Below are 18790 nucleotides of genomic sequence, written 5' to 3' on the forward strand. Positions count from 1 at the left end.
GAGGGAGGGTGAGAGAGAGAGAGAGAGAGAGAGAGAGAGAGAGAGAGAGAGAGAGAGACTTGGAGGAGTCATTTCTGTCTTTCCACCAATATGGGTTCAAGGGACCCAGCTTAGGTCCTCAGTCTTGACAGCCAGTGCCTCTACCCACGGACTCATCTCTTGAGCCCTATTTCATTTGTTTAAAATCAATCTAGTGGGGATCTGCTGCAGGTGAGTGGAAATCATACCTTCTCAGTGGACATGAAGATGCTAACCACACTACAGTTTGCCTTGGCAGTGCCCATAAGTGTCTGTGGTTTTAGTGTAATCATTGATTACGTCATTTCACTCTTTAGGGGGTTTTGGTTTGGGCAACAAATTACAGCCACCTTAATTCCAAGAAGCAAACTTCATGACCTCCTAATTCATTGCATTCAGCTCTCCTTATTGGTATTGCAAGATCGCCTCCTAGGAGAGAAGATGGGGAAAGAATTGGCTCCACTGAGCTTCAGAGGTTCATCCCGAGTATGTAAGTTCAGAAGAGAAGAGGATGCCCCGGAGCGGGAAACCAGCGCTGTGCTCTCTTTGGCAGAGGATTTAGCTTAATAACCGCCCCTCCTCGCATTATGTCATTGAACTTCACCACAACCTAGCCAGTTACATTTACTTGTGTGCGGGTTTGCTGTGGTCCCTGTAACCCGAATCACCTCACAGGGTCCTCCACTGTTATGCTTAACACCTCACCCTCTGCCGCCTCGACCTATTCAGCAGGAATACGGCTGACTCCCTTAGAAACTGTTTATGGACATCTGTAAAATTATTAATCCAGACACAATTTTGTAATTCATGAAATATTTTCCATCATTTTCTTTAAAAAAGCAATAATTCATTGATGGTCCTTTATGTATTACTTACATAAAAATACATTTATTAATTATAATACAAATATTAATTGATGCAACTCCTGGGGACTACATATTGAATGGACTAATTGAGGTGAGGGGGTAGAGTGTGGTGACTTGGCTGAAGTCAGGATGTAGACAGAAGGGGACAGGAATCAAAGTCAAGTGTCAATTCTGACCTACGGCCTAGGGCGTTCACTGGCCACTAGCTGCATCATTCCTAAATAGACAAGAAATTTGAGAGCATGCGCACTCAGCGACTGGTTTTCCATTTGAAGCAAAATGCTGGAGGGGGGATGTGGGAAAACAGGTGGTCCAGGAAACTCAGCATCTCTGTCATCTGCCCGGCCTCGGGAGAAAGACTACATTTCCCATAGGCCCTCGGGTCCCGCACAGCCCCTGCCACGCGGCCTGCATCTCCGCGACGGTCCACTGGGGGCGATGTGGAGAGTCCTCCGTCGCCCCGTAGAAATCTACGCGGCTCCGGGGCCGCTTGCTTCCTGTTTGTCGGACGAGGAGACATGGCGGCAGCGCCGGCGGCGGCTGGAGCTGGGGCCAGCCGAGGGAGACAGTCGGCTGCTACAGCGGCGGCGTGGGGGGGCTGGGGCGGCCGGCCGCGGCCCGGTAACATCCTGTTGCAGCTGCGGCAGGGCCAGCTCACCGGTCGGGGCCTGATCCGGGCGGTGCAGGTACGAGGCCGGCCCGGAGGGGCGGGGCGGGCCGGGCCGGGCTGGAGCTGGCCGGGGGCCGGGAAAGAGGCCTTCCAAGGCCGCTGCGGTACCGGCCAGATCCCCCTTGGCTGGCTGCGGGGCTGTCCTATGTGCCGCCCGGACGCTGTCAGCCGCGGTGGGACGATGGGCAGCGGCCGCCTGGGAGGCCTACGGGTCTGGGCCGAGTGGGGTCGGGCTGCCTGGGGTATTGATGGCGCGTAAGTGTCGTGGGCCGAGTTTCTAGATCCTCATTTCCCTGCGCCACGTCTGCACGTCGGGGGGACCTTGGCGAGTTGGCTTCATCTTCTACTGGCCTCGCATTTGCTCCTTGTGAGCAGGACGAGGTTCTTCTCACTGCAGCCCCCCGCCCCCCGAACGGTTCGCAAGCCTATCATAAATGTCATCTTCTCAAAGAGGCCTTAACGTTCCTCCTCTTCTAAAGTAGGCCCCCGTTGTTATTCTGTCAAATCCTCCAGGTCGTTTTCGGTTGCATTATTTTCTTAGCCTGTAAATGCATATTTCTTTGTTGTCTGCCCTTTTCACGCCTGTCTCCCACATTAGGCTGCGCTCCAACGGGTGCAGAGACTTTTGCCAGTTAGGGCGAAATGCTTTGGAGGAAGAACTTTAGTTAAGCCCGAGTCCAATGCCCTACTCTCTTTCTTGCTTGGGCAAGTTACCTTTCTGTGACTTAGTATTACTCATTTAAGTAATACTTAAGGTTATTGTTAAATTCAAAGGAGATAGTAATGTGAAGTGTTAGTGTATTTCAGGTGTGTGTAAGGGCCGAAGGGTACTCAGTTAATGTTAGAGTTAATGCCTGGCTTAGCACCACACCTGTTGGTGTCCTGCACACGCGTGGTGCTTGTGTGTGTGTGTGTGTGTGTGTGTGTATGCGTGTATGTGTGCATGTGTGTGTGCTTGTGGGTGGTAGGGCACGACCTTAGAATAAAGCAGGATGGCTGGCTCGTCTCCTTGTTGCCTCATTCTCCCAGGTGTTCCCAGAACTTACATCGAGAACATTAGCTCATCCGGGCCCATGCCTTTATCCGAGCTCTTAGGAGGCAGAGGCAGATGGATCTCCTTGAGTTCCAGGGCAGCCTGGTCTGCAAAGTGAGTTCCAGGGCAGCCAAGGCTGTAACACAGAGAAACCCTGTTTTGCAAAATAAAATGAGAGAGACACACGCGCACACAGGACATTAGCTTAATTTAAAGATAGCTTTTACATATAGTTTTGAGGAGTATACAAGAAACCAGTAAGTGTTGATTTGGAGAGGGGTGGGAACTAGGTGAGTGAACGAGGGAATGGGTGTGAGATTTTTCTCAAAGTACTGTTATCTATTTAAGGTTCATTTTGAGCCCTTGGAATACTCCTCAAAGGACTAAAAAGGCGAAGGGGCGATTGTACCTGTGGAGAGTTGCAGATGAAGGAGCAGTTTTGGATAGCCATATTTTTTTCACAGAAACTGTAGATGGGCATCTTTTCCTCATTGCGTTTCTGCATCTGCCTTAAGAAGATCTGAGACATACTTGATCTGTCCTTTAAGCCAGGATTTGTCACTGAGCTCAGTATGTAGGGACAGGCAGAAAGGGAACTAACCTTTAATGATCACATATTTTGGGTCAGTCAGTGTGCAAGGTGTTCACTGAGTTGAGACAGGCGCTCACTACATAGATCTGGCAGGCTAGAACTTATGATGTAGACTAGACTGGGTTTGAACTTGAGGCAGTCCTGCTGCTTCTGTGTTCTTAGTGCTGGAATTGCACCACCCCTGGCAGTTGATTGTCAGCCGGGTGTTGAACTCATCTCTTACCCCAGTTGAGGAAATTGAAGTTCAGAAAGGCTAGGCAATGCAATTCTAAACACCCACCAGATGATCTGTGTCCTAAAGACAGTGAGCCCGGGGAATTCTGTAGCACACTGGATGAGGCAGTTTAGGGAAACATTTGTTACCAGTGCTGAAATGCTAGGAAACTGCATTAGAAGGCTACTGGAATATTCTTGGAGCCTGTTTTGACCAGTCATTGTGGTCCCCACTATCACTTTGTCGATGCCTAAAGTTTGTTTCGACCACAATACTTTCTTAGCCTGTAATCGCTTATTTCTTTGATAGTTTTATACAGGTGTGGGAGCTATTTCGGAGGTTGACTTAGGAATTCCTGTCTCCCAAAGAGTGATAATGAAGTGGAGACCTTTACATTGCATAGTTTCCTTTCCTAGCAGACTTCTTCAGTTCTTTTCCTTGCTATGCTCTCCCTAGCCCCTCTCCTGCTATTCAGAATAAATTATTTGCTCACCCATATTTCCTTAGCACAGTACACATACTGGTTATGGCATATGGCACAGTAGGAAAGTGCCAGGTTTTTAAAAAACTTTTTTGAGGGGGTGGTGGGATGGGGAAGAAGACAGATTTATTAAGTATACTGTAAGGGGCAGCAGGCTGGGCAGTAACAAGAATACCACCTGCCTAAAAATACCTTTTAAATAAAAAAAATATACAGCAGCTGCTCATCACAACTGTTTGGAGCTATGCAGGTCAGCAGTGTTTACTATTCTCATACTGATGCGCACCCAGTCTAGAACTTTCAGCTTGCAGACCTGAAACTGGATGGACTGGGCAGCTCCTCATGCCGGCCCCAGCCTCTGCAACCACCTTCTACTTTTCTCTTTGCTGTGAGTTTGACCCGTGCCCTGGTTTATCTGAGTAATACCATATGGTAGAATTTCCCTGGAAAAGTCTGGATTTGAAGTAAAATGGGTCTGAGTTGAATCCTACTTCCAATCTTTTTTAACCAGTGCCCCTAAGCTAAGTTATTCTCTTCACATCTGTTTCATCCTTTCTAAAACGGTAGTCATGACATCTGTCCCATAAGGTTGTTATGAGAATCAGGTGAAACAACAGGTCCAGAAAGTTTAACCAGTGTGTCATCCTGGTTATTTGATAAATAGTTGATCTTGGCTAGCAGTAATTAGGCTGCACATTTTAAGAGAGTGTCTGATTTGTCTTTGGATCTGCAGAGCCTGAAATCATGCCAAGCACTTGATAAGAAGGACTCAGGAAACTGTTTGAATTGAAGTATTGTATCCCTGTCTGTATCTGTCTGTAGTTACTTTCCAGAAACCCCATGGCTTTGAAGAGTACCAGAGTCAGGTAACCTGTGATTTAAAACCTTGCTCAGGTACATACTTGCTTTATGCCTTTGGGAAAGTTACTTAATATCTTTTTTTTGTTTGTTTGTTTGTTTTTTTGTTTTTCAAGACAGAGTCTCACTAAGTAGCCTTGGCTATCCTGGAACACACTCTGTAGTTTGTAGACCAGGCTGGTCTCGAGCTCATAGAGGTCTGTCTGCCTCTGCCTCCCTAGTGCTGGGATTAAAGAATGTGCCACCACTACCTGGCAATATCTGTTTCTCTACCTGTAAAACAGAGATCATTCTAGGACCTAACCTCTTAAGATTATGGTGAAGAAAATGAATTTTTAACATTGAAAATAGTAACAAGTATAATGAGTGTGCAGATAAGTTACCTTTTTTTTTTTTTTTAACAAATACTCTATATATGGACGGCTCTTAAGTCTATATTTCTATTCCTGGCTCTCTTTTTTAAGCTCCACTTGGGTAGGTACTTCCAACCACCTTTGCTGACTGTCCATGTAGATAACTAATGGGTAACTCAAATTTAATGTGTAGAAAATCAGAATCTTGGTTCCTCTTCCATCAAACCCCATCCTCCCTCTGTCTCCCTACCTCCCTAAGTGGGACTCAAGAGCAGCCTGGGAGAGGATTGTAGGTCACAGGATTTAGAATGGACTGCTCCTACTTGAGTTTTCATTTGCCTTATTTTCTTCCCAACCTTTTGTCTGTCCTCTATCAAGGTAATAAATATGTCAGGATACTTTGCAGTTTATTGGTGCTTTCATATTCATCTGCACATTTGATACTCAAAGAAAACTTGGTCTTAAAATTCTCTGATTGAAGCTCCCCAGCTGCTTCCCGTTGCAGTAGAAGCAAATCTGAGGGTACAAGATCCCGCGGTGCCAGTAGAGTTGAGGGGAAAGAGACACTAGGTAAACTGGGTACTAGGACGATGAACCTGTGCAGGTTGTGGGCCTCCATCCTCAGATAGTCTGTAGTTTGGCGATTTGGTAGTCTGGGTACAGAATCCTTTCCATTGGTGATTCGGTAGTCTGGGTACGGGATCCCTTCTGTTGGCGATTGGATGGTCTGGGTACGGGATCCCTTCCGTTGGCGATTTGATGGTCTGGGTACGGGATCCCTTCCGTTGACGATTTGATGTTCTGGGTATGGGATCCCTTCTGTTTCCCAAATGCTGTTATTTCATCTTGTGATTGCTCTGGATTTCACCTGTTTTTATTTTCTCCTTTATTTTTTAGATCTTCCCTCCCTCCTACCCTCTCTCCATTTCTCTGTGTTACTAGGAATCAAACTTGGGGCCTGGTACATGCTGGGGGAAACACTCTCCCACACCCTTCTCCCCTGTTAGCCCCCCCCCCCGTTTGTTTTAGTATTTTTCTAGGGTTGAAACGAAGGAATTTAAGCAAGAAAAAACTTCTCTTTTCTGGTAAGGGCAATTGGATTCAGAGAAAACCTTAGAAACCAGGTGTGGTGGTATTACAAGCTGGTAACACCAGCACTTGGGAAGCAGAGGTAGAACTGTTACATACTCTCCTGGGTAAGTTAAGTCTTAGAAACATTTAAATACTATTAATCTCAATAGCATTTGTCCCCACAAACCCTAAGGTGCGCCCCTAATTGTGTTGAAACCATGCAAACACTATTGCAAAGTATATGAGTATTCAGTGGTTAATACTCGTTATCAGACTACACTAGCAAGAGAATTAATCTTCATTAATAATCCTTTGAAATGTCTGTTTGCCTACACTTAGCTATTTTGAGATATTAACTCTCTTATGCTTAAGATTAAACAAAGAAGATATACATTTGTTTTCATAGAAATCAGCTTTTAATTATTTTAAAAGGAAGGCAGTTAAAGACAATCAATGAAAATTTATGAATGCCTGGAAATGTCACATTGACTAAACAGGCTGACAGCTTAGGGAACATGATGTGAGAGATTATTGCTCCTGTAAACTGTCAAACCACAAGTGCTTGAAAAGAAAACCCCTTGTGACACCTGCCAGTAACTCAGCTGTAAGATGACTGGATGGTGGCTCTTTCATCGTAGGGCTCAGCTACTTGCACGGAAAACAAAGTGGAAATGATTTTTTTTTTTTAAATTATATTTTGAGACAGGATCTCTCTGTGTAGCCCAGGCTGGCCTGGATCTTACTATGTTGTCCCAGATGGCCTCTAACTCATGACAAGCCTTCTGCCTCAGTCTCAAAAGTGCTAGTATTAATTATAGGTGCAAACTACCGTGCCTGGCTTTACATCCTATTTTAAGTTAGTGTCTTGTAAGCCGATGTATAAGTAGTACAATTCCTTCGGAAGTGTTTGGATGTGGCTGGCTCTCTGGGTATCGTGAGGCTTATTAGATACAACAGCAGTGCCCTACCCACTCTTCCTTCTGACTTCCTTCTCCCAAGGGAACCATTGTCCATAATGTAGCTGTTACTTTCACAAGAGAAGGACATAAGAAGCCAGAGAGCCAGTATTTCTAACTTACTTGTTTATAAAGCTGGGTTTTTTTTGATTTTTTCAATTTGTTAATATCTATTTTCTTCCTCATGTAAAAAGTTAGAATCTGTATGTCACTTGTCTCTACCATTCTCCCTGGGTCACAGTTTTGGTTGTTGGTAGAATGTAGTTACACTCCGCTGCTGGTGTAATTCCTGTTTGTAGCAGAGCTGTGTATGTCTAACAGTTACTGGCTTAATGTATTTCTCCTTCGTATTAAGACCAGTCCTTTTCATGTTGTTTTTATTGATACATAAATGCATACATAGTAAAATTCACATTTCTCTTCTTCGTGCTGGAGATTGAACTCAGGCCTCACATGTGCTGAGCATGTGTTAAACCACTGGGACGTCTTCAGTGGCTTGTTCTGTGGGGTCTGCCAGATGTGTGTAGTCATGTGATGATGAGCACTGCAGTTTGAGCCTAGGAAGTCTCCCTGTAGACAGCAGTTCCTTCCCGTGATCATGTGTCTCTCCCTGTCTTTTTCCCTGTGGAGTCACACTGCACATGCTGCTCATGGCTCTCGCCACTGTGGCTGACACCGGATGGGAGCAGCTGAAGAAAGGGTAGTTTTATTTTGTCTCAGGCTTCAGAAGTGTGGTTCACCGTCAAGGGGATGGCATGGCAGTAGGGGTCTTGGTGCAGACAGGATGCAGCGTTGCTCTGGCTGGAACCATCCAGAGCTGCCCTCAGTGTCCACTTGTGCTCTCTGGGTCACAGTCCCAAAGGCTCTATAGTCTTCCAGAAGAGTACAACTGCCCAGGGACCAAATGCTAAAAAATGAGCCTGTGAGTTACACTTTATATTCCAGTGACGACACCTCCTAAAGACGTGTATACCACGTGAGCCTTCTGAGTGTCTCCTAGCATGGACTCAATCCTTTTATGTTTGCTTTCTTGATATGGATAATTCGACCCCAAATTCTAAAACTTTGTTTTGTTTTTGTTTGACTCTTTAAGTTTTCCAACCTCCTCTTCCTCACTGGAATTTGGATTGGTGTCTTTGCACCTGGATTTTTAGAACTTCCCTATGTCAAATTCAGGGCGATTAACTCTTGTTTCTTACTGACTTCCTTGTGTTTTAGACCTTGTTTTCCTAATCTATATATCTGCCTTTTCTGGGAACACATTCTGTAGACTCCCAGGAAAATACACAAAAGGTAATTTTTTCATGTTTACATATTTGAAAATACCTTTTACTGTGATACTCGTGATTCGGGTCTAATTCTGAGTTGCAAGTTATTTTCTCCTAAGTTTTAAATAATAATGTTCCATTGTCTTTGAGCAAGTACATTCTTTTAAGCTACATTTTGTTTTTAGACTTGTCCTTGAAGATGGTGAAGCATAGTCCATCCATCTTTGTTTTGGCCTGCTAACCCTATCTGTGGGCCACAATTAAGTCATTTTAGTTTTGAGAAATATTTGGGCTCCTTCCAGTTTTGGGGTTGTTATGAATAAATAATGCTGATATGAACACTTGTTAATGTCTTTGGTATGCATTTGTACAACCTGGAGGATATATGCTGAGAACTGCTGGGGCGTAAGAAATGCACAGACTTGGCATTGGTACCATCACTAGTTTCTCAAGTGCTTGTACTTACTTCCCTTCTCATCAGTTTCTGTAGTGGTGTTTTGATTGTAATCTAGCAAAGCTTGCCTCACAATTTCACAGAGTGCACAACTAAGCCACTAATTAGCCATAGAGGCCAGGTAATGTTGACGCACACCTTTAATCCCAGCATTTGGGAGGCAGAGACAGAGTCAGTAGCTGTTTATGCAAAGCTACAGTTGCCACAACCAATTTTACATTTCCTCAGAAAGAAAAACAAAATAAGACTAGATTGAAGCAAAAGGTAGCATACATTCCTTTAATCCTAGTACTTGGTAGGTAAAAGCAGGAAGATCAGAGTTCTAGACCACCATCAGCTATGCAGTGAGTTTTTTGAGGCTGGGTTATATGGGGTATAGTCTCAGACCAAAGCCCAAACTAACCCTGTACCTATAACAGCTACTTCCCAATTGCTATCTCTGGCCCACGACAGCAACTAATCTTATTTTCTATCTCTCTGGACTGACTAGGTCCGAATATTTTTATATTAAAGGGAATAAAATAATATGTGGTCTTTTGTGTCTGGTTTCTTTCATTTAGAATAATAAATCTCAAGATTTATCTATGTTATATGTGTCATTTCTGGCCAAATAATAGTCCATCGTACAAAATGTCCTAAATTTTGTCTGTTCACCAGTTGATGGATACTTGAGGTTCTACTTTTGCTTACTGAAATTAATGTTTGTTGTGAGCCTTTGTGTGCAAGGCTTTTTTTTTCTTTTTTCTTTTTTTTTTTTGGTTTTTCGAGACAGGGTTTCTCTGTGGTTTTGGAGCCTGTCCTGGAACTAGCTCTTGTAGACCAGGCTGATCTCAAACTCACAGAGATCTGCCTGCCTCTGCCTCCCAAGTGCTGGGATTAAAGGCGTGCGCCACAACCGCCCGGTTTGTGTGCAAGGCTTTTGTGGACATTTGACTAGGAAGTGGATTGCTGAGTCATATAATTCCGGGGAGAGCGAGAGAGAGTTGTTTGTGCTGTGTGATGCTGGGGATCTATCCCAGGGCCTTGTGCACAGCTAGGCAAGCTGCACCTAAGGTACATCCACAGGTGTGGGGTTTCGAAATAGAGTCTTGCTAAGTAACTCCTGTAGGCCTTAAATCTGTGTGACCCTTCAGTCTTTACCTTCCAAGTACTGGAATTAGAGTCACACTCCACTCTTCCTGACTTTGTTGGACTTTTCAGTACTTGCCAAACTGTGACTGCCATGTTTTCATTTCTGCCTGGAGTAAAAGAGAGTTCTCTAGACTTTCACAAATACATCTGATTTTCTGTCTTTGTGAGCATATGGTCCTGGTTAGTGTGAGGTAGCTCGTGGGGTGTGATTGCTTGTTTGCTGATAACTGCAGTTACTGACCATTTTTCATGCATCTGTGTGTCACCTTTGGAAAAATGTCTGTTTAGAGACGTTGCCCACTTTCATTTGTCAATGTTCTGTAGTAGATGGTTTTGCCAGCATATCCTTTTCGTTTTATATATGTCTTGGTTGTACCATTCAAAGAATGGCCCATTTAATCTAATAAAATTTTGATCAAAGAGTTGCTCGCAGTATCCCTTTATTGTTAATGTCCACGAGATCATTAATAATGACCCTACTTATATTTCTGGCATGAGTAATTTGTATCCTTTTTCTTGATTAATTATCCTGGTTAGAGTTTATTGATTCTATTTTTTCTTTTTTTTTAAATATTTATTTATTTATTATGTATACAATATTCTGTCTGTATATATGCCTGCAGGCCAGAAGAGGGCACCAGACCTCATTACAGATGGTTGTGAGACACCATGTGGTTGCTGGGAATTGAACTCAGGACCTTTGGAAGAGCAGGCAATTCTCTTAACTGCTGAGCCATCTCTCCAGCCCCCCTCTATTTTTTCTTATAGACCCAATTTTTAATTAAAATGTTTCTCTCTGCTAATTTCCTGTTTTTTAATTTAATCTTTTTCTTCTTTTCTATTTTTTTTAATTTGGTGTGTGTGTGTGGAGGGTCCTTTTGAGACCAGGTTTTATTCAGTTATTCATTCAAGCTAGTGTTGCCCTCATGTTCCTCCTTTACCTCCGACTCACAGATGCACCTGAGATTACACATCTGAACTACTACAGTTAGTATGCTAGCTGGTTTTGTGTGTCAGCTTGACACAAGCTAGAGTCATCAGAGAAGGGAGCCTCAGCTGAGGAAATGCCTCCTTGAGATCCAGCTGTAAGGCATTTTCTTTCAGTGTTCAGTGGGGGAAGACCCAGCCCATGGCGGATGGTGCCGTCCCTGGGCTGCTGGTCCTGGGTTCTACAAGAAGGTGGGCTGAACAGGCCGTGGAAAGCAGGTTAGTAAGCAGCACCCTCATAGCCTCCGCATCAGCTCCTGCCACTGGGACTCTGCCCTGCTTGAGTTCTTGTCCTGACTTCCTTCAGTGATGACAGCAGTTTGGAAATGTAAGCTGAATAAACCCTTTCCTCCCCAACTTGCTTTTTGGTTATGGTGTTTCCTCGCAGCCATGGAAACCCTAAGACAGTCAGCTTGAATTCAGTTATTTTTTTTAATCTCATTTTATTTCTTATTTTCTTCTGCTTGCTTTAGACTTTCTCTGACCTGTTAAGGTAGAAGCTTGGGTTATGGACCAGTACTATTTCTTCTTTGCTAATACATGCTTTTAGTGCACCAAATTCTTTCCTGAGTCCTGATTTTTGCCATTTCCTATAAATTTTGATAAATCATATATTCATTTAGTTCAAAATATATTTACTTTTGAAGCTTATTTGACTTAAGTTATTTAAAATAGGTTGCTTCATCTTCAAACACCTTAAACGTCCCAAATGTTCTGCTCATTAGTTGTGGACACATTACATGGTGGTTGAGAACACACATTGTATAGCTGCTACTTTTGAAACTTGCCAAGGTGTGCTGTGTGGCCAGGGATGTGGTCTATCTGGTTACTGTTCCATGTGACTTTGAGAATAACGTGCGATCTACTTTGGTGGACGAAGTCCTCCGCAGAGGGCAGATCTCGTTGACTGGTGGTGGCACTCATGCCAACCTTGCCCTTACTGATTTTCCTGCCTGATTGAGATTCGTAAAGTTCAGAAATTCATCCGTTTCTTTGGTAATTCTTTGAGGCTTTTGATTTGATATTGTTTGGTGAGCGCTTTGGAGAACTGGCCCCTTAGCATTCTGTCATGGCCCTTTTTATTCCTAGCAGTTCTCTCTTTTCAGAACTCTTGAGTGTCTGAAAGTCATATAACTCTGTAAGCTTTCTTATAATGTTAACATGCTTTATCTCTCTCTATGCCTTCTACTTTATATTTTTAAATCTATCTTATGTGTATGAGTGTTTTGCTTGTACATATATGTATGTGCACCACATGATTGCATGGTAACATGGGTTTTTTTTTTTTTTTTGAGACAGGGTCTTATATAGCCCTGGCTAGCACTGAACTCACTAGATAACTGAGGCTTGTAGGTGGAGACTGCTTGTTTGTTTCCCAGCCTCCCAGACCTGAATAATCATGCAGAAACTATGTTAATTACAACACTGTTTGGCCTATTAGCTCAGGCTTCTTATTAACTAACTCTTACATCTTAAATTAACCCATTTCTATTCATCTGTGTATCACTACGAGTCTGTGGCCTACTGGTAAGGTTCCAGGGTGTCTGTCTCCTTCAGCAGCTTCTTTATTAACCAATGGTAATAAAACATATTCACAGTATACAGAGGGGAATCCCATATAAAAGCTGGTCTTGAACTTCTCCTGAACTTTCTGCCTCCACCTCCCAAATAGTGGATTTACAAATGTGTGTCGCCACATGGGACTCTGTCCCTATACTTTTGACTGATACATAACACCATATTTAAAGTAGTTATTTTAAAGATGTATTTTTATTATTTTAATTATGAGTTTTTTAAAGATACATTTTTATTTGATTATGAGTTAGTAAGTCTGTGTTTGGGTGTATGCATATGAAGCAGGTACCTGAGGAGGCAAGAGCCATTGGATCCCTCTGGAACTTGAGTTACTGGTGGTTGTAAACTGCCTGATGTTGGTGCTGGGAATTGAACTTGGGTCCTCTGTAAGAGTGGTGCAGCATTTAGCCCTGAGCCATCTCTGTTCACTAAAGTGGGTTTCTCATAGACAACAACATATAGTTTGCTCTTTTTTCTTTTTATTTCACTGGCATATATATTACTATTATTTTATTCATAGGCTTTTAATTGATGCTGTTTAATTAGTTCCTAAGACTAGTGTGCAGTCATTGATGTGCCTGACCCTGCGTAGACCTGTACAGTGATTAGTGACATAGGCGGATAGATTCTGCCGCATGTGCAGCTACATTGTGATTGTTTTTTACTTTCCCGCTTTTGCTCCTTCTGTGGATTGAGTGAGCATTTATGCGACAGCACTGACCCCTCCCTTAGTGTGTGAGTGTACCTCTGTGTGTGCGTGTGCATGTGTGTGTAGTTTATATATGTGTTTGTAGATGTGTTCTCATGTGGAGACCAAAAGTTCCAGGACAGGCTCCAAAACGATCAATATCAATTGAAACTTGAAAAACCAAAAAAGAAAAGAAAAAAACTTTTTCAGCTGGGCATATGGCTTATGTTTGTAATCCTAGCATTCCAGAGGCTGAGGCAAGAGGATTGCTGCTAGTTTGAGGTTAACCTGGGCTTCAAAAGGGGAATGTGTGGTGTTATAGTGGACTGTGTATTTATTTATTTTTGGAATTTAAAGACAGGGTTTCACTGTGTAGTTCTGGCTGGAACTCACTGTGTAGACCAGGCTGGTCTTGAACTCATAAAGATCCACCTGCCTCTCTCTCCCGAGCTTTGGGATTAAAGATGTGTGCCACCACTGCCCAGCAATAGTGGTTTATTTTTATTGGTTGTCCTAGAGTTAGGAGCGTTTATTCCAGTCAGGCAGTCTTTGTGAGTGGAACAAGTATCCCAGTCCCTCTCACACCCTGATAAGATGCTGCCATTCAGTTCCCTTCTCCAGATGCTATGGTCACCTAGTAATTGTTGCTCTTATTTGCCTTAGGGGGATTCATTTGGATTGGAAAAGTTAATTTATGTTCATTTGTTTCATCCTCAGCCCTCTTTGTGTCCAGTGTATAAACGACACATTAGAAGAGACAGTAGCCACACTGATGCTTAGTTAAACCCAGGGTTTCTCACCAGTACCAGCCTCCTTGTCTCTAAAGAGCCACCTCTCAGATTTCTAGTTGGATAGTCAAATTCTGTCTGAGAAGATTCATACTTTTTCTTTACTTTTGAAAGATAACCTCACTGAATCCAATGTTGCCAGTAGGTGTAATTTTTTTTTAAACCCCCTTTTCAATGCTTTAAATATTTTATTCTGTTTTGGCTGTGTGACTTCAGACAGTATGCCTAATGCCACAGTTTCTCTCTTCGTGTGTGTGTGTGTGTGTGTGTGTGTGTGTGTGTGTGTGTGTGCTTACACTTGCATGCACGATCCTGTGTTTATGTTCAAGTGCAGTGCACACTCATGTGTGTTAGTAGATGAGAGGATAATCTTGGATGTTGTTTCTCAGGTGCTGTCTTCTTGTGATCAGTCAGCCCAGGGAATCCTTGTTTCCAGCTCCCCAGCCCCGGGATTACAAGTGTGCCTACCACACTGGCTTTTCTTTTCTTCTTTTCTTTTCTTTTTTGCAAGGTTCTGGAGATTGAGTTCATATCCTCATACTTGCAAGCCCTCTCCACCCTTTGACTCGTTTTATCAATTTTTAAAAAAAAATATTATAAAGGAGTCCTTATTTTTTGCTTAGTGATAATCACTTGTACTAGTAATATTTGTTAAGGAAACTGTTCAGTGGTTTTGGCAGTCTAGTCAAAAAACCAATAACCTCGGGACATGGTGACACATGTCTTTAAATCCCAGCGCTCAGGAGGTGGCGGTGAGCAGATTCCTGTGAATTTGAGGCCCTACTGTTTTACATAGTGAGTTCCAGGCCAGTCAGGGCTACACAGTTAGACTCTCTAAAAAAAAAAAAAAAAAAAAAAAAACTAACAAAAACAAACAAACCACCCCCCCAAAAAATGCAACAAAAATTGTTTCACCAATAGGGAATCTCATTGCTATTCCTCTAGTCCAGGATGTCTTTATGCTCGCCCAGTCTGTGCTGTCTTGGTTAAGGCAGACTTGTGATGGAGTTACAAATTAGGAATTCAGGAATTAGGATTTTTCCAATTTAAGGCTAATTTGACTGTTTGGGTCCCTGGCATTCCCGTGTGAGATTTAGTAGTAAATTATCAACTTCTACAATGAACACAGCTGGGCTTTGATAGGAATTACGTTTAGTTAACAATGTAAGGGTATTGCTGTTGTTTTAGTAATAATAAAAAGTGTGGAATCCCATTCCTTAAACAGAAGATATCTTCCCTGTTTTTGTTTGTTTGTTTCTTGTTTTTTTTTTTGGGGGGGGGTGCAAGTTCTCACCCCCCCCCCAAAATTCAGTCTGGCCTTGAACTTGAGATTCTCCTGCCTTAGTGTCTGGAGTGTCCTTTAATATCTTAACAGTGTTTAGTTTCCTTGTATAAGCCTTGCTCTCCTTTTGTTAACTTTATTCTTTACATCTTATTTTTGATGCTGCTGTAAATGTAACTGATAATAGGATGAGGTTGTCTATGAATAGAGTGTTCTTGCTAATTGCTCACAGTCATGTTTAAATGCATTGTCAGATGTAAGTGTTAAGAGCAGACTTCTGTGGGCCTCTTTTCTTCTTAATCTTAGTAAGCAAACACTAGTCTCTACAAGTAAGCATGACGTTAGTTTTAGATTGTTTATAAATACCTTTAGCTGGTTGAGAAAGTTCCATTCTGCTTCTAGTGTGTGCAGTGTTAATCAGGAAAACATGTTTGGTTTTTGCCATTTTTCATCTGTCTTTTGACATATCTCGAGTGTGTCCTGTAGTGTGTTGGTTTTCTGTATTGTATTAGTTGCTATGTTGAACTATTTTCCTTCCCAGGATAAATCCTGTTTGCTTTTGCTGTATGTGTTGTTAGGTTTTTGCATCTATATTGGTAAGAAAGAGTGACCTCTAGTTTTCTTGTGGTGTATTTGTCTAGATCTGTTACCAGAATTCTGACCTCATGTATTTTGTGGGAATCTGAGTATTTGTGTTATTCTCCTTTAAATGTTTGATAATATGTGAAGCCATTGTTCTGGATCTAGACTTTTCTCTGGAGGTCTTGGTTGTTGCTATGTGAATCATTATTAATTCAGCTTCTCTGCTTGGTGTTACAGGTCTGGTTAGTACTGTTTCACAGCCTGTGTTCTCGCAGTCATTTCCTTTAGGAAACGGTCCTTTGTCGGCATGTGGTCTGTGTTCTACTGCAACCTCTTTTGCTCTGGTCACTTTGGTAGTAATATTCTCTCATTCATGCTATTAAAAGCTGCCCTTAAAAGGTTGTCCATTAATTGACCTTTTCAGAAATCCCTGTAACGTGTAGTTTTGTTGATGTTTGTGTAGTTTCCTGTTTTTAATTTCTTTTTTGTCTGATGCCCTGTTTTTTGTTTTGTTTTGTTTTAGATTGTATTGATTTTTAGCTTGAGCACTATAAAATTGATGATATACAGACTTTTTCTTGTAAGAAGTAGTATTTCCTGTCTTTTACCCTGAGACAAAGCATTCTTTTGAGCACTTTCTGTTACCCCTCATGCTATAATCTAAGACACAAATGCAGGAAGAATTATGAGACTTGTCCATCATCACAGGACATTCGTGTTCAGAGAAACTCAAACATGGAAGGTCTGTTTGCTCCATACAAACCATAACGAGAGCTTTTGATTTGATTGAACCACAAAAAATTTCCAACTGGACCTTAAAATGGGAAGGTGTTAGTGAGAATCTCATGACCTGCTCATGTTCTGTCATGTGCTGCTGCCCTGGCTGATACTATCCGACTTTTGGTGTTCTAGACAGGGTTTCTCCGTGTAGCCCTGGCTGTCCTGGGACCCACTCTGTACACTAGGCTGGCCTTGAATTCACTAGGCTGGCCTTGAATTCGGAGGCCTGCCTGTCTCGCCTCTGCCTGCCAGCACTGCCCAAAGCCTTCAGGCATCTATTTGCTGGGTCCCTACTCTGTGCCAGTTGAATGAAAGTGAGAGAGCCAAAGAGAGAGCGAGTGAGCATTTTCACAGTTCGATGTCTGCTCTGAAGTAGTGATCTAGAGAGGAAGGATCAAATGAACCGGGAACTAGGTCCAATAGGTTAAAATATGTAATAGGTGAAACCCCTAAGTAGGGGCCAGTGCCATAGGGAGGAAAGGAAGGCCAGCCAAGGAAGTGCTTTAGTTGTTGCCTGTATTTTAAAAAAAAAAAGGATTTTATTAATTTATTAATTTATTTGTGTGTCTGTGTGAATGTATGCCACATGTACGTGGGTACCAGCTGAGATGGGAGTTATCTGTGGCTATGAGCTGCCCAGCGTGTGTGCTGGGAACCAAACTTGGGTCTTCCTTAAAAATAAGAAATGATCTTAACCACTGAGCCATCTCTCCAGCCCTTGCCTTGATTTCTTTTTGTATTTATTTGTTTGTTTATTGTTTACTTTGAGGCAGGGTCTCTACAGCCCAGGCTGACCTAAAACTCACTATGTAGCCTAGGATTTTTAAAGGTCCTTTAAAAAACTTGGCCACTCACAGCTGTTTATAACTCTAGTTCTAGGGGGTCTGATACATTCTTCTGGCCTGCATAGCCACCAGGCACAAAAGTTGTGTACAGACAGACATACATACAGGCACAACATCCATACACATAAAATAAATAATAACTTAAAATTTTAATAAAAGTTTCTTTATATTTTTAATTATTTTTAAAATATGTATGTGCACCCTGTACTGTGGTGTACATGTGGGGGTTAGGAAACAGCATATGGTATTAATGAGTCCCTTCCTCCACCTTTATGTGGATTCCAGGAATCAGTTATCAGCTAGTATAGCAAGCAGCCTTACCCAATGGGTCATCTTGTTGGCCCTCATTGTCTTGCATTTGAAGGAAAACAAGCATTTCAGACAGAAAGACTGGAGAGAGCCTGTGGGCAGAGGGAGAGCATGCACAGAGAACACAGCTGGATTGGAGTCTTGAGTGTGCTCTGGGGAAAGCTTGAAGCTGGCGAGTAGGGGTGGGCTCAGAGGGTGCTGTGTTAGGGGCAGAGAGTAGGGGTGGATTCAGAGGGTGCTGTGTTAGGGGCAGAGGGCGTAGGCTTCAGCTTGTAAATTGTTGCAAGCTCCTGAAGATTTCTTCAAAGCCACCTTTAAATTGTCTCTCTGGCTATTTGGGAGTCAGCTCCTCTCTCTTGTCAAAAACTTATTCCTTGCCAGTAAAATGTTTGTTTTTTTTTATTAATTAATTCGTTTGTTATTTGTTTATATTCACAGTTCACTGAAACGTTTTTGACCGAGAGGGACAAATTGTCCAAATGGAGTGGAATTCCTCAGTTGCTTCTTAAGCTCTATGCCACCAGCCACCTTCACAGTGACTTCATCGAGTGCCAAAACATCCTCAAGGTAACTCATCGAGACCCTAGAAAGGCTGTGCTCAGGTCTCCAGATGCCTAACTGTTGGCCTTTTAAAAATGGCCAGTTTTTGTGTGAGCTGTAGAATACTGGAGAAGTTCAGAAGCATTGAAAGAAGCAAACAGTCATTAATTATCCCATCTTCAGAGCCAGTCAAGGTTTTGTCATCCTGGGAAGCTGTTGTTGAAGCAGTGCTTCCTTAGTTTGAGAGGCCAGTGCTGTGCCCTCACCACCTCCTGTGGTGCTGGGGACTGAGCCCAGGACATTCCTTGCTCATGGTAGGTTGGAATGGTACTCTTAGTCACTACTCCATCCCTACCCCTTGATGACATTCTCTTGGAACAGAATTCCCTTATTATCAAAGGCTCTTGGAAGGGGCTTTATGGCTGTTGATAATTATCACTAATGTAAGA

General features: G+C 42.7%; 1 protein-coding gene across 2 annotated transcripts in view; it reads left to right on the plus strand.

Moving 5' to 3' along the window:
- The first annotated feature begins 1362 nt into the window (after nucleotides 1-1362).
- Trpc4ap (transient receptor potential cation channel subfamily C member 4 associated protein) overlaps nucleotides 1363-18790 on the plus strand; it is a 61310-nt gene continuing 43882 nt past the window's right edge. For both annotated transcript variants that reach the window (XM_050150778.1, XM_050150779.1), the window contains exons 1-2: nucleotides 1363-1570; nucleotides 18240-18368. In XM_050150778.1, the coding sequence (XP_050006735.1) occupies nucleotides 1403-1570; nucleotides 18240-18368 (297 nt within the window). In that variant the 5' untranslated portion in view covers nucleotides 1363-1402. The remainder of the gene's footprint in view (nucleotides 1571-18239; nucleotides 18369-18790) is intronic.

Source organism: Alexandromys fortis, unplaced genomic scaffold, assembly GCF_014885135.2.
Source record: "Alexandromys fortis isolate MF-2015 unplaced genomic scaffold, M_Fortis_MF-2015_v1.1 scaffold_27, whole genome shotgun sequence".
NCBI classification, from domain to species: domain Eukaryota; kingdom Metazoa; phylum Chordata; class Mammalia; order Rodentia; family Cricetidae; genus Alexandromys; species Alexandromys fortis.